Genomic DNA, 15,916 nt, shown 5'->3' with positions numbered 1-15,916 from the left:
ATTGCTTTATATTTATTTTTTTTTTTTCTTCCGCCAAATTTTGTTCTTGCGCAAAATGTTTGTTTCGCAATATGTCGCTTAGATATTTCTCATATGGTATCGTATAGTTTATGCGCTTTTAAATTTCACCCTGCTAATGCGAACCATTTTCTATGTAAGAGTTATCTCCCTTTTCACTGTTTACACTCTGTGTGCATCTCCTTCGTAACAAAACAAGATAGCGACAAAATTCTTTTTACAAATTGTTCGTTACATCCTCAGTAATTTTTGGCGTATTTGGATCGAAGCGATTCGATGAAATTTTATAGGAGTTATCTGCCTTTACAAAATAAATTTGTCGGTATGTTTATTTAACTCATAAACATTTAACCGTATAACCCTGGAATGTTTTTATTTGAGTCCCCTAGGTCCTAAATTAGAAAATGAGGTCAAGGTCAAAGGTCAAGTTCTCAATTGTGACTTTTGCTTGTTTTTGCATTTTTTCCGACACTTTGAGAGATACATATAAAAGAACAAGTGCAAAATATCAGCTTTATTGTAATAAAGATATGTTACATTTAGTCTTATACAATTAAATGGCATCTTATAGGAGTTGGTGCCCCTGAAATGTCTTGATATGAAGTTATTTGATTATAACTTCAATTAAGTTCATTATAAAGACATTTGACCTCATACAAAAGGTTAAGTGACTAATGACCTTGAAAAATGGCTACCGGAAGTGACCTTTAGAAAACCGGAAGTAGCTATTTTTGCAATTTCTTTCACCTAAAAGTACCCAGAATCCATATATTTTGTCATATAGATACATGAACAGATTACTGAAGACTAAAAATGACTTCCAACAAACCGGAAGTGGCCAATTATCTCCCATTCTACATACAAAAGAATATAGAAACTATATATTTTTGCAATCAGTGTGAAAGAAGCTATCATATGAGACCAGATGTGACATTCATTTCACCGGAAGTAGCATATTATCTCCCTTATATCACTCAAAAAGATAATTAAACCATTATTTATCGCATCAGTATGAAGAAACTACCTTCTTATCCAAATTTCTGTGGTGTGGAAAGACTTTCAATTGTTCTCTGAACAATTGGTTTTTAATTATTATTATTATTATTATTTTTTTCTTCCGCCAAATTTTGTTCTTGCGCAAAATGTTTGTTTCGCAATATGTCGCTTAAATATTTCCCATATGGTATTGTATAGTTTATGCGCTTTTAAATTTCACCCTGCTCAGCCGATCCATTTTCTATGTAAGAGTTATCTCCCTTTTCACTGTTTACCCTCTGTGTGCATCTCCTTCGTAACAAAAAAAGAAAGCGACAAAATTCTTTTTACAAACTGTTCGTTACATCCTCAGGAATTTTTGACTAATTTGGATCGAAGCGATTCTATGAAATTTTATAGGAGTTATCTACCTTTACAAACTAAATTTGTCGGTATGTTCATTTAACTCATAAACAGTTAACCGTATAACCCTGGAATGTTTTTATTTGAGTCCCCTAGGTCCTAACTTAGAAAATGAGGTCAAGGTCAAAGGTCAAGGTCAAGTTCTCAATTGTGACTTTTGCTTGTTTTTGCATTTTCTCCGACACTTTGAAAGATACATACTAAAGAACAAGTGCAAAATGTCAGCTTTATTGTAATGAAGATATGCTACATTCAGTCTTATACAATTCAATGGCATCTTATAGGAGTTGTTGCCCCTCAAATGTCTTGATATGAGGTTATTTGATTATGACTTCAACTAAGTTCATTATAAAAGCATTTGACTTTGTACAAAAGATAAGGTGACAAATGACCTTGAAAAATGACTACCGGAAGTGACCTTGAGAAAACCGGAAGTAGCCTTTTTTGCATTTTTTATCATCTCAAAGTACCCAGAATCAATATATTTTGTCATATAGATATATAAATTGATTACTGGAGACGAAACATGACTTCCAACAAACCGGAAGTGGCCAATTATTTCCCCTTCTACATACAATAGTATATAGAAACTATATATTTTTGGAATCAGTGTGAAATAAGCTATCATATGAGACCGGAAGTGACATTTATCTCACCGGAAGTAGCATATTATCTCCCTTTTATCATTCAAAACATAATTAAACCATTATTTATCTCATCAGTATGAAGAAACTATCTTCTTATCAAAATTTCTTTGGTGTGGAAAGACTTTCAATTGTTCTCTGAACAATTGGTTTTTAATTTTATTAGTTGTTTTTAAATAAGTATATACTCTAAAAAGATAAGAATTGTAACACAAATGTGTTTAATACCTTTGTTTCTGCTATTAACTATATTATCTAAAACTAATTTATGTTTGTAAATATGTCTTTACCTCAAAATATGTTTTAATATGACAAGTGATGGCCTCATTAAGTATTAAGCTTATATAATCAAAACCTAAAATAGTCCTTTTGCTTATGTGACATATATTCAGATAATTTACAAAATGTTATGGATAATATGGGCTCACACCTTGTTCTAGTAATCAGTAAGCATTTCTAAGCAAATTATTGAAATTAATGATAATGATTTTCATTCGTTATTGAAATATAAGCATAAACATTTACAAACTATCTCTGGTATTGATTTTATTGTTATCCTCAATTATGCTTCGTTAAAGATGTTTGTATCATATTCTAAAAATAATATACATGTATACTATTAGTTTATGTATTTTTTTATATCATTTAAGCAGAATTTCCATCTACCATCTGTTTAATCCAATGAAATCTAAAATAAGAGCTTCAAGAAAGTTGTCATGGATTATCTAAACATTCCTAAAATATGCATTACTTTTTTATAATAGGTAGTTTTTCCATATCATCATTATATAATAAACACCTTGTAAATAGTTCCTATAATTAAAGGTATCAAAAGTATATAATTTTTTATATATATTTATGTACAATGCCTAGGAAAAATTTAAATGTTCATGTATTACAGAATGTTAAAATATTTTTTTGTATTGTTCAGTTATTCTGCTCAAATCATCTGTGTGTTAACTCCTTGAGGTCTTAGGTGAACTTTTGCATAGTAGATGTGAACCAACCTGAAATATAAAAACATTATGTTAGAATTTGCAAGCTTTCATTAATTCTTGTAGTACTTAAACTATAAACTTTCAAAGATGTCAGACAGAACACATTGCATTTTGAAAAGAGAGTATAGAATAGGAACTTGGTGCATGAGTCATGACAGATCTTAAAAGAGCAAATTCTCTTCAACTCATTACTGTATAGTAGTTGCCCACAGTCTGTCACATAGTTTCTGGCCAAAATATGATTCTTTTTTTAAGCATGATCTTGCAGAATTCAAAGTATTGACAAGCAAGAGGTTTTGTGAGTTGATACATGTCTTTTCATCCATTTAGCAGACCGTTTTTTTATTCATGTATATTAATCATTGAGTGATAGATTTCTCTTTGAATAAATCTAAAGGTCCCAGTGATAGTATAAAGAGGCTAATAACTATTGTATTTTTTCAATTAGTAATAGAACAGATAAATGTATAAATACCTTGACCAATAGGAGATGACCCTATGGAAAAGTTCCATTAGATTCTCAATAAGATCAACATTACATTCTTGTATAGAATGACATTCTTGTATAAATCACTACAGGTTTCCTTGCCACATATTTCATAATGGATATATTTTCTCATGTTGGAAATATATTAAAGAGTAGGTTTATAAGAAATGTCTTTTATGACCATTGTTAAAAGCTGAAAGTGTTTCAAATTGATGATTACATGTGCAAGTATTAAAACAATAAACTTTTTGTTGATCTTGGAATACAGAACTTTGCCTAAGACACTTCAGTTATGTATAATGGAGGTTGATGTTAAAGTGGACAAATGGTCAGGATTTCAACCACTATTATAAGCCTAGGAAACATAAATAGCAGGGCCTTACAGATTTAATTTTCAAGCAAGATATTTCATTGGTCAAAACAAACATCAGAAAAATCTATTTTGCTGATAAATTGGCTCCATTTGTTTTTGTGATTTAATTGTCATGTTTGTATTGATCTGATGATTTTAGCAATTTATCAGCTGAATATTTTCATTTGTTCTTTAAGGTTTTGCTCATTGTTGAAGGCTGAACATTGACCTTAAGTTCCTTACCTTTAATGTCACTTAGTCTCTGGTGTCAATCATACCAAATCTTTTTATTTTGATATCTATGTTTCCAGTCGAACAACTTATGGGTATATAGAGTAAAAGGAAAATTTTAATTTTAACTTATGGTAGTCTAAATTAACACATGGAACACATGCATTGATATTGTCTATATACATACCGGGATCTAAATTATCTGGTGTGACCTTACAGAGTGTGTCCAAATCCTTGACACTGTGAATTTGTTAACTGAGAATGAATGCAACAAGTCATCTGGAAATCTAAAGACAGAAAAATAATTGAATTCAATATTATACAAATATTATAGGAAATGGTAAAAATTGTATTTACATGGATATTTGATTTTGTGGTTTTACAAACGTTTTCACACAAGCCATAAAAAGGTTCTTAGATATAAGCTATATGTATTGTCTATGGTTCTTAGATATAGGCTATATATATTGTCTATGGTTCTTAGATATATAGGTTATATGTATTGTCTATGGTTCTTAGAAAAGTCTAAATGTATTGTCGTTCATTATTATGTAGAGGCTATATGCATTGTCTATGGTTCTTATGTATAGTCTGTATGTATTGTCTATGGTTCTAAGGAAAAGTCTATGTATTGTCTATGGTTCTTATATAAAGTCTTTGTGTATTGTCTATGGTTCTTATGTTCAGTCTGTATGTAATGTCTATGGTTCTTAAATATAGGCTATATGTATTGTCTATAATTCTTTGCTATAGGCAATATGTATTGTATATGGTTCTTAGATATAGGCTATATGTCTTGTCTATGGTTCTTAGATATAGGCTTTATTAAGTATTGTCTATGGTTCTTAGGTAAAGTCTATAGGTAATGTCTATGGTTCTTAGGTAAAGTCTATATGTATTGTCTATGGTTTTTAGGTAAAGTCTATATGTATTGTCTGTGGTTCTTAGGTTCAGTCTATACGTATTGTCTATGGTTCTTAGGTAAAGTCTATATGTATTGTCTGTGGTTCGTAGGTTCAGTCTATATGTATTGTCTGTGGTTCGTAGGTTTTGTCTATATGTATTGTCTGTGGTTCTTAGGTTCAGTCTATATGTATTGTCTGTGGTTCTTAGGTAGAGTCTATATGTATAGTCTATGGTTCTTAGGTTTGATTTATGTGTATTGTCTATGGTTCTTAGGTTTAGTCTAAGAGTATTGTCTATGGTTCTTAGGTATAGTCTATATGTATTGTCTATGGTTCTTAGGTCAAGTCTATATGTATTGTCTTTGGTGGCAATAATTCCACATCTTTTAATTTATATACCTATGTTTTTATCCAAAACATATGGGTTTGTAAAGAAAAAGGAAAATTTTAACCTTAAATGATGGGGTATAAATTAAAGCATGGAACACTTACCAAGTCCAAACATAAAACAATATTGATTTTGTCTTTATACATACCAGTATCTAATACATCTGATGTGACCTTACAGAGTGTGTCCAAATCCTTTAAAATGTGATTTTGTTAACTGAGAATGAATGAACGAAATCACTTGGAAATCTGAAGACAGAAAAATAATTGAAATCAATGTAACAAATATTATTGGTAATGGAAACATTATATTTACATGGATATTAAATTTTGTGGTTCAACAAAAGTTTTCATACATAATTACTTAAAAAGTTTAAATATGTGATTTACTTGTATTGTCTATGGTTCTTAGGTAGAGTCTATGTATTGTCTGTGGTTCTAAGGTTCAGTCCATATGTATTGTCTGTGGTTCTTATGAAGACTCTATATGTATTGTCTGTGGTTCTAAGGTTCAGTCTATATGTATTGTATGTGGTTCCAAGGAAGAGTCTATATGTATAGTCTTTGGTTCTAAGGTTTAATTTATGTGTATTGTCTATGGTTCTTGGGTTTAGTCTAACAGTATTGTCTATGGTTCTTCCGTTTAGTCTATATGTATTGTCTGTGGTTCTTATGTAGAGTCTATATGTATTGTCTGTGATTCTTAGGTTTAGTCTATATGTATTGTCTGTGGTTCTTTGGTAGAGTCTATATGTATAGTCTATGGTTCATAGGTCAATTCTCTATGTATTGTCTGTGGTTCTTATGTTAATTCTATATGTATTGTCTGTGGTTCTTAGGTAGAGTCTATATGTATTGTCTGTGGTTCTTAAGTTAATTCTATATGTATTGTCTGTGGTTCTTAGGTTAAGTCTATATGTATTGTCTATGATTCTTAGGTTTAGTCTAGATGTATTGTCTGTGGTTCTTAGGTTTAGTCTATATGTATTGTCTGTGGTTCTTAGGTTCAGTCTATATGTATTGTCTGTGGTTCTTAGGTTTAGTCTATATGTATTGTCTGTGGTTCTTAGGTTAATTCTATATGTATTGTCTGTGGTTCTTAGGTTAAGTCTATATGTATTGTCTGTGGTTCTTAGGTTAAGTCTATATGTATTGTCTGTGGTTCTTAGGTTCAGTCTATATGTATTGTCTGTGTATCTTAGGTTCAGTCTATATGTATTGTCTGTGGTTCTTAGGTTTAGTCTATATATATATTGTCTGTGTTTCTTATGTTCAGTCTATTTGTATTGTCTGTGGTTCTTAGGTTTAATTTATGTGTATTGTCTATGGTTCTTAGGTTAAGTCTATATGTATTGTCTGTGGTTCTTAGGTTAAGTCTACATGTATTGTCTGTGGTTATTAGGTTCAGTCTATATGTATTGTCTGTGATTCTTAGGTTTAATTCATGTGTATTGTCTATGGTTCTTAGGTTAATTCTATATGTATTGTCTGTGGTTCTTAGGTTAAGTCTAAATGTATTGTCTTTGGTTCATAGGTTAAGTCTATATGTATAGTCTATGGTTCTTAGGTTTGATTTATGTGTATTGTCTATGGTTCTTAGGTTTAATTTATGTGTATTGTCTTTGGTTCCTTGGTTCAGTCTATAGGTATTGTCTGAAGTTCTTATGATCAGTATACATTGGATATGTATTGTCTATGGTTCTTAGGTTTAGTCTATATATATATTGTCTGTGTTTCTTATGTTCAGTCTATTTGTATTGTCTGTGGTTCTTAGGTTTAGTCTATATATATATTGTCTGTGTTTCTTATGTTCAGTCTATTTGTATTGTCTGTGGTTCTTAGGTTTAATTTATGTGTATTGTCTGTGGTTCTTAGGTTAAGTCTGAATGTATTGTCTGTGGTTCTTAGGTTCAGTCTATATGTATTGTCTGTGGTTCTTAGGTTTAATTTATGTGTATTGTCTATGGTTCTTAGGTTTAATTTATGTGTATTGTCTATGGTTCTTAGGTTAATTCTATATGTATTGTCTGTGGTTCTTAGGTTAAGTCTGAATGTATTGACTGTGGTTCTTAGGTTTAATTTATATGTATTGTCTGTGGTTCTTAGGTTTGATTTATGTGTATTGTCTATGGTTCTTAGGTTTAATTTATGTGTATTGTCTTTGGTTCCTTGGTTCAGTCTATAGGTATTGTCTGAAGTTCTTATGATCAGTATACATTGGATATATATTGTCTATGGTTCTTAGGTTTAGTCTATATATATATTGTCTGTGTTTCTTATGTTCAGTCTATTTGTATTGTCTGTGGTTCTTAGGTTTAGTCTATATATATATTGTCTGTGTTTCTTATGTTCAGTCTATTTGTATTGTCTGTGGTTCTTAGGTTTAATTTATGTGTATTGTCTATGGTTCTTAGGTTAATTCTATATGTATTGTCTGTGGTTCTTAGGTTAAGTCTACATGTATTGTCTGTGGTTCTAAATTCAGTCTATATGTATTGTCTATGGTTCTTAGGTTAATTCTATATGTATTGTCTGTGGTTCTTAGGTTAAGTCTGAATGTATTGTATGTGGTTCTTAGGTTCAGTCTATATGTATTGTCTGTGGTTCTTAGGTTTAATTTATGTGTATTGTCTATGGTTCTTAGGTTAATTCTATATGTATTGTCTATGGTTCTTAGGTTAATTCTATATGTATTGTCTGTGGTTCTTAGGTTAAGTCTGAATGTATTGTCTGTGGTTCTTAGGTTTAATTTATATGTATTGTCTGTGGTTCTTAGGTTAAGTCTATATGTATAGTCTATGGTTCTTAGGTTTAATTTATGTGTATTGTCTATGGTTCTTAGGTTTAGTCTAAGAGTATTGTCTATGGTTCTTAGGTTCAGTCTTTATGTATTGTCTGTGGTTCTTAGGTTAAGTCTATATGTATAGTCTATGGTTCTTAGGTTTAATTTATGTGTATTGTCTATGGTTCCTTGGTTCAGTTTATAGGTATTGTCTATGATTCTTAGGTTCAGTCTATATGTATTGTCTTTGGTTCTTAGGTTCAGTCTATATGTATTGTCTATGGTTCTTATGATCAGTATACATTGGATATGTATTGTCTATGGTTCTTAGGTTTAGTCTATATGTATTGTCTGTGGTTCTTAGGTTCAGTCTATATGTATTGTCTGTGGTTCTTAGGTTCAGTCTATATGTATTGTCTGTGGTTCTTAGGTTCAGTCTATATGTATTGTCTGTAGTTCTTTGGTAGAGTCTATATGTATAGTCTATGGTTCATAGGTTAATTTATGTGTATTGTCTATTGTTCTTAGGTAAAGTCTATGTGTATAGACTATGGTTCTTAGGTTAGGTTTATATGTATTGTCTATGGTTCTTAGATACAGGATATATGCGCTATATGTTTTGTCTATGGTTTTTAAGTTAAGTTTATATGTATTATCTATTGATCTTAGATAAAGGAGACATGCATGATATGTTTTGTCTATGTTTTTAGTTTAAGTCTATATGTATAGTTTATTGTTGCTAGAAAAAGGCTTTATATATTGTCTATTATTCTTGGAAATAAGCTTATTTTGTTGTTTATTATGTTTAAGTATCGTATACGGTATATATGTATTTTTCTATGGTTCTTAGTGAATATCAAGGGCAACAAACCTTACATTAGATAATCATGAATAGTAAGGAAAATAATCAAATGATCATCACGGTCAAACTGTGTAATCAGATAATCATGAATATTATGGGCAATAATCAAACAATCATATATGTACTTGCCGAACTGTTTAATCATATGATCATGATTATGAAGCGCAATAATCAGATGATCATCATGGCCTAACTGTTTAATCATACGATCATGATTATCAAGGGTAATATTCAGACAATCATCACAGCCTAACTGTTTAATGACATATGGTAATGAATATTAAAGGCAATAATCAAACAATCATCATATCCTAACTGTTTAATCATATATATCATCATGATAAACAAGTGCAATTATCAGACAATCATCACAGCCTAACTGTTTAGTCATATATATGATCATGATAAACAAGGGCAATAATCAGACATTCATCACAGCCTAACTGTTTAGTCATATATATGATCATGATAAACAAGGGCAATAATCAGACATTCATCACAGCCTAACTGTTTAGTCATATATATGATCATGATAAACAAGGGCAATAATCAGACAATCATCATATCCTAACTGTTTAATCATATATATCATCATGATAAACAAGTGCAATTATCAGACAATCATCACAGCCTTACTGTTTAGTCATATATATGATCATGATAAACAAGGGCAATAATCAGACATTCATCACAGCCTAACTGTTTATTCATATATATGATCATGATAAACAAGGGCAATGATCAGACAATCATCACAGCCTTACTGTTTAATCATATGGTAATGAATACTAAGGGCAATAATCAGACGATCAACACAGCCTAACTGTTTAATCATATGGTTATGAATATGAAGTGGGTCTCATTAGGGTCTAAGCATGACGGGGGATTGGCAGATTTATTTTAAGCATGCCACATGATTGTCGAATAATCAAGTGCACCCCCCCCCCCCCCCGCCCCTAAATTATACCCCTTACTAAGGGAAGTAATAAAAGAATGATAATGATGGGGGATCAACTGTGTAAACATATAATCATGAATATGAGGAGGAAACTCTAACTATCAACATGCTCACACTACTCATTTGTTATAACCTTTATATATAAAATCCCAGGTTGAACCAAAGCCTGATATTTTGGCAAAAATGTTTAAAACAAAGGTATGTTTGTTATTTTGTCGTGCAATTTTTCATTTTAGTGTTTACCCTTTTCTGCATCTTTTATAGGACTTTTTTCCCATCCTTTAACAGCAGTATAAATATAACGTGAAATCGAAACAGAAAGTACACTTCGGAAACTCTCTTTTTCGTTGAATAAATCCGAGATACATAGAGAACCAATCGTATGATAGATAACAAAAATAAAAAATAAATTAGCCAATCAGAGCGTGGTCCATATCGTGGTTTTTAGATCGTAAGAACCACGAATATTATACCTCACCAGTTTTATGTTTTGAGAGCTTCCATGGAACGGGGAGGGAAACGTGCATTGATATAGATTTTCTGCAGCTAGTTAAAACAGTGAAACTTAGTTTAGATTTGTCAATATTTATTTGTAAACTAATACAATATTAATGTATTGTAGGGATTGCAATAGTTTAAGCATGAACTAAACAGAATATTAATACACTTTTTACAAGGAACAAATTCATGTCTGTTAACATATTCGGATCCCAACAGTACTTAATTTAGCATTGAGGTAACCACATGCGGAAAATAAACACGATTTTGATATTACATTTGCACCGTAATTCTTGAATAGTTGGTACATTTCATCAGGTTAAACTAGATATAGACATTCTCAACACAAAACTGAACATTAAAAATGATGTTTTAAATATACAAAAATACAACAATCTGTTTCTGTATATGTTGCATATTGTGATTATGTTTTCCTAGACTGTCACACCCGGGGTTGATTGAGGTATGGCAATATTCTTGGACACCTCCCATTAAAGTCAGAAGTCCATTTGACTTTGGGAAGAAGGTAACATACTGTTAGTCCAACATCCCATTATTCCCACATACCATTAATCTGACAGCTCAATGCATCAGGCCGTCATAATAGAGGGGGGATAGGACCTTTATTGGGACTCCAGGGTTGGTTTTTTTTAGGCCTTTTTTTAAGCTTGGGAATTTAGTATCCAGGAATTATTTTTTTCGAAATTGGGACCTCTGGATTTCGTGCTTTTAAGCCCAGGATTTTGGGGATTTCATGTTTTGAAGCCCATGAGTTGGGGATCAGTACCCCTCCTACCCTCCCTCATACATGTAATAGTCAAAATAATAATGATGTCTTGGAAGACATTTTTTAAATTTTTGCTTTGAGGCAGGCATCAAAGATAAAAAAAAATACAATAGCCTTTCAAGACATCATAATTATTTGGACTACCGTCATCCGTCAGGGGTGGCACTTAAACAAGTGATTTCAAAATTGATTTTTGAGTCCACAATAACAAATGTATGTTATTTTCCTGTAATAACCCTATAGAGTTATATCCCTGACTGTGTTCTGAGAGTTCCTGCAATGTCCTGTGATTTCGTGCATGCCTTCAAAAAAACTTTTATTTTACATAAGATTTTATACTATGAAATATATAGCTGAATAGACCACTTTCGAGTTCATCTGTCACTGGCAAAAACTCATCAATTATGTACGCCTTTATGACGTAATTTACCAGATAGAGGGGGTCGCCTGTATCCCTGCATTATTGTGAAAGGGGTCTCTTCCGGTATAATGAAATAAACGAAAGACTTTCTAAGGCTCGGATGGTTTTATTACCAGAGAATAAAAACTCTGAAATAACAAGATTATAAACATTAATGATAGTTCATGTAACATAAAGAATATATTATACACATAATATCACAGACAATTTAGATACAGTTCAAACGATTCCTAAAATAATAGTGTTACTATAAACAGTAAATACACATTTACTATGGAATGTTCATTCATTCAATCGTGTAGTGAAATATACATCACATGTCACATGTACTTTAACAAACCGGTTTCCCTGACCGACATTTAAATATAACGGTAATTAGTTTCATTTTGTTTACAATCAAATATAATTACATGTATCTTAAAATTACTTCTCGCAAGTCCATGAAAGTTTACAATTCAACTTAATAAATATTACAACATTTAAAAAGCATTTACTATGTCTGAATACCGACATATAAATTATATACCACTGATTTGCTAAAAACACGCAAATCATCAATGAAAATAATCCATGAATAGCTATCATTTCTATGGTATAAAATAATACAAAAACTACAAATTATGCGCTTACCACTTGTGGAGTGAGTTCTCTAGTAAATAAGGAACTTGGCACAAAGTATAAAGGAGTAATCTACATCAGAGTCCTGAAAACCAAAATACAATAATAAGAACGGACTCTTTGTAATTGTATAAAATACTTATCACATGACAATTGTATTCAATTCGTCCATATAAAAATAGCATTACGCAGACATGTAACTCGAATATTCTTTTCACAATATAATGTAACTTATCATACATGCCGCCATTTTTCTACATGCAGTATTCGTAAAATACTGTTATTACGATATCTCTAACATTATATAATAACATTATGATCAGTGGCAAATATTACATTACTTTATAAAAATATGACCTTGCTTCTTTAACAAAAATACGCTCATTCAAATCTTTCATTCCGATGTTATCAACATGCAATCTGAAGAGTATTTACTCGAAAATAGGAAAGTTAACCAAATCTAATAATTCGTGTCAAAATGTTAATAAAGAAGAAAGTGCAACTTACTAGTCATGTCTAGAAAACTGTCAAGCTGAATATAATAAATACACAATCTGTAAATATGGGTTTCTGCTATAATAGTCTGAGTAAATAATGGACGTCTTTCACTGACCACTGTCCAGGTGAATTCTACCCAAGGTACACAAAGGAAAACTCAATTTAACCGCCAATAACTAAGAACCAATCAAAACAAGAGTTCAATTTCAACCCCCATGAATATGCATGAGTAACATTACTCAATACGTACATTATATACTAAATCAAGTCATAAAGGATAAAAATACTTTGCAAGAGTGAAATAATTAAACTAAAGACTCAATAAGAATTTGATAAGTAGATTTTTAATATAAATCAATGATTTCAAAAGTGCAAATAACATAATTTATGAAGCATGAAAAATCACTCTGCTACATTATTAATAATGTTCATCAAGCATCTTAGTGATCATCATTCATTCATTGTTCAGGATAAACTAGAAATAATATTTGTTTCATAAGTACTTAATTACAATTCCCAAATGACAGCACTGCTATTTGTTAATTATGAGATTTCAGTTTGCCCAATAATTTGCGCAATATTATACAAATATAGCCTTTGTATGAGGTCGATACAAGGATATATTGACCTGAAAGAAGTATATTGACTGAGGACGAAGTCTGAGGTCGATATACTTCTTTGGGTTGATATATCCTGTATTGACTAAATTGTTATATTATTAATTTTAGACCAAAATGCTTATTTGTATCAAAATCGTCATTTGATTTTGTTTGAATTTCATACATCATATTGTCTCCTTGACAATAACAACATATTAGTTGTTATTTAATTATTTTGTTTGTTTGTTTGAATTCTTTATAAGTATTTGAAGATTTTTTTCGTCAAATAATCGATCACAGATATCATTAGTTTCAAAACGTTGAACGATATCATGAAATTCTTTACATGACGTCACAAAGTAAATCGGTTTTTAGATATTCTAAAAATAACCTTGCAATATGCTCTGTGCAATATGCTTTTTGCTATCTGCCGTTTTCTCTCTACCTTCGAAAATATAGTTTAACATGTGACTATCCCTAAACGAATCAAATTTGTTAAAATATACGGATTAATAATATAACATTATAGTTTCTCAACCACAAATTATGACATGCTCAGCATTTGAATGGAAGTGACAATGCCCCTATAGGCCCGAATAATGTTATCTAAAACCAGAGTTTTTGACGGAATTGCATCAAACTTGAAAGTTGTATATTTGAACCAAACACGCTGCCAAGTACAAAATGTATGCAGAGCATAAATATTTCAATTTGATATAGTTTGACTTAAATAAATCAATTTTTATCTGATAATGTAATTTTTTTTAATGGAAATTGGCCAAATATGGTAAATCACTGGAATGCAGTTATTAATTAACTTTTGAACTTTTACTCCTTTTAATCCCTTTGGTAGGCTAAAACAATAACAAGAATGATTTAATTTATGAAATCAGCTAATGCGCAATATCACCCGCCGCATGGACACAAGGGACTGCACTGTACATATCATTTTATAGCTTTGTGGTGATATTTTGAAACTTGCAAACATTCTCTAACCATCAGAGAAATTCCTTCCAACTCATATATATATATATAATTGAGTGACTTTTTACTGAGTAACTTCACTTACCCCTTGTCTTAATTGTATTTTTTAAAGCAACACATCAATGTTTCTGTATATTTGTAGATCTCACCATGTTATTCAGAAGTATCATATTACAAGGAAGACAATGGTTTCTTTTGACAGACAGTCCGAGGAGGTACAGACACAGGAAATATGTTAGCCAGCTGTTTCAAAATCTACAGAAAATTCCACCACAAGATTCACAGTTACACTGCAAAAGTCATAAGGTAATAGGTCTTGTTGTATAATTGCACTGAAGTGCATATTGTTTAGTTAAAAGAAACCCTTTACAGGGTTTCCCCATGGTCAATTATTTTTTTTGCCACCTCTTTCGCCAAAACAATATATTTTTCGCCACTTTTTTATTTTTTTCGCCAAGAAACACAAATATATTTTTCTTTTAAATTTTCTTTTTTTCCAGCCCTCCCCCTAAATAAAAGTGTTTTTTGCAACAAAGCGAAGCATCTTATCACTTGGAATTGATCCCTTGTGTAAGGTGTAGTCATTACATTGAAGGGTTACTCTCATGCCAACCTTTTCAATAGATTTCTTCATAACGACAGTTTTCTTTTCTAGACCATCGTAAATAAGTAAAACTAAACGCTTGAAACACGTGTGTAACTGAAACGACTTTGAAGTACCCACTCAAATCAATGATCTATATGAAAGTTAATTGATAAAGTTTTAAATCAGAGACCTTTCTTGTTTTTGAACATTTTTCGTCATAACAACAATGTTCTTTTCTGGACTATCATTAAAAGAAGGAGAGGAAGCGTAAAAATTTTGCTTCAAACACATGCTTCTCAGAGTGGTTAATTAATCCCTTTTGTGACATGTGACAGAAGCCATTTAATCATATCATTTTGTCATATCATACAATCAACACCTTTATTAATTAGTCCTTTGATGTCGATAGCTATGAATGCGATCAGCTGATTATTGATTTTCCGTCAAAATCTTAAAAGAGTTCAAGGTGAATTCCGAGTATTGTCTGATCGGTAAAGTCGGTAAAGTCAGAGAAACCCGAAAAAAGTAAATAAACAAGATGGCTGAAAATAAATCGTTATATATATTTCTTTCACCAAATTCTTTCAACAATGACGAATTTTAATCGCCACAATCATTATTTTTCGCAAATTGTGAAAATGGCGGCCGCCAGCGGAAACCCTGCCTTTATCTGTGTAAAGATAAGTGGAATATGCCCTACCCCCATCCCAACCCCCAATAAAGAAACACAACAAAAAAATTAATTTGCCAGTGATTGTTGTTTGCTTACATGTGTTACATGTACATAGATAAAGGAAGATGTGATATGAGTGTCAATGAGACAACCCTCCATCCAAGTCACAATTTATTAAAGTAACCACATAGGTCAAGGTACTGCCTTCAATACAGAGTCTAGGCTCATAT

At 31.2% G+C, this 15,916-nt stretch overlaps 2 protein-coding genes and 1 long non-coding RNA gene across 8 annotated transcripts in view; 1 reads left to right on the top strand and 2 right to left on the bottom strand.

Moving 5' to 3' along the window:
• Positions 1-15,916, bottom strand: part of LOC139518888 (NADH-cytochrome b5 reductase-like) — a 149,763-nt gene that overhangs the window by 84,419 nt on the left and 49,428 nt on the right. The gene's annotated exons all lie outside the window — the stretch shown is intronic.
• LOC139518839 (probable proline--tRNA ligase, mitochondrial) overlaps positions 10,561-15,916 on the top strand; it is a 43,191-nt gene continuing 37,835 nt past the window's right edge. Inside the window, exons 1-2 of one of the 6 annotated variants that reach the window (XM_071310495.1) lie at positions 10,561-10,758; positions 14,570-14,733. In XM_071310495.1, the coding sequence (XP_071166596.1) occupies positions 14,578-14,733 (156 nt within the window). In that variant the 5' untranslated portion in view covers positions 10,561-10,758; positions 14,570-14,577. Of the gene's footprint in view, positions 11,047-14,569; positions 14,734-15,916 lie in introns of all 6 variants that reach the window. The other 5 variants (XM_071310459.1, XM_071310505.1, XM_071310484.1 and 2 more) reach the window with 5 other exon arrangements.
• Positions 11,524-13,094, bottom strand: LOC139520523 (uncharacterized). The gene is made up of 3 exons (XR_011663909.1): positions 12,854-13,094; positions 12,359-12,431; positions 11,524-11,856 (listed from the first exon to the last, which is right to left on the bottom strand). It is a non-coding gene; the product is annotated as an uncharacterized lncRNA (long non-coding RNA).

The sequence above is a fragment of the Mytilus edulis genome, chromosome 1 (genome assembly GCF_963676685.1).
Source record: "Mytilus edulis chromosome 1, xbMytEdul2.2, whole genome shotgun sequence".
In the NCBI taxonomy this organism is placed as follows: Eukaryota; Metazoa; Mollusca; class Bivalvia; order Mytilida; family Mytilidae; genus Mytilus; species Mytilus edulis.
The sequence above is the reverse complement of the archived record's forward strand: the minus strand, read 5'-3'. Positions and strand labels throughout refer to the sequence as shown.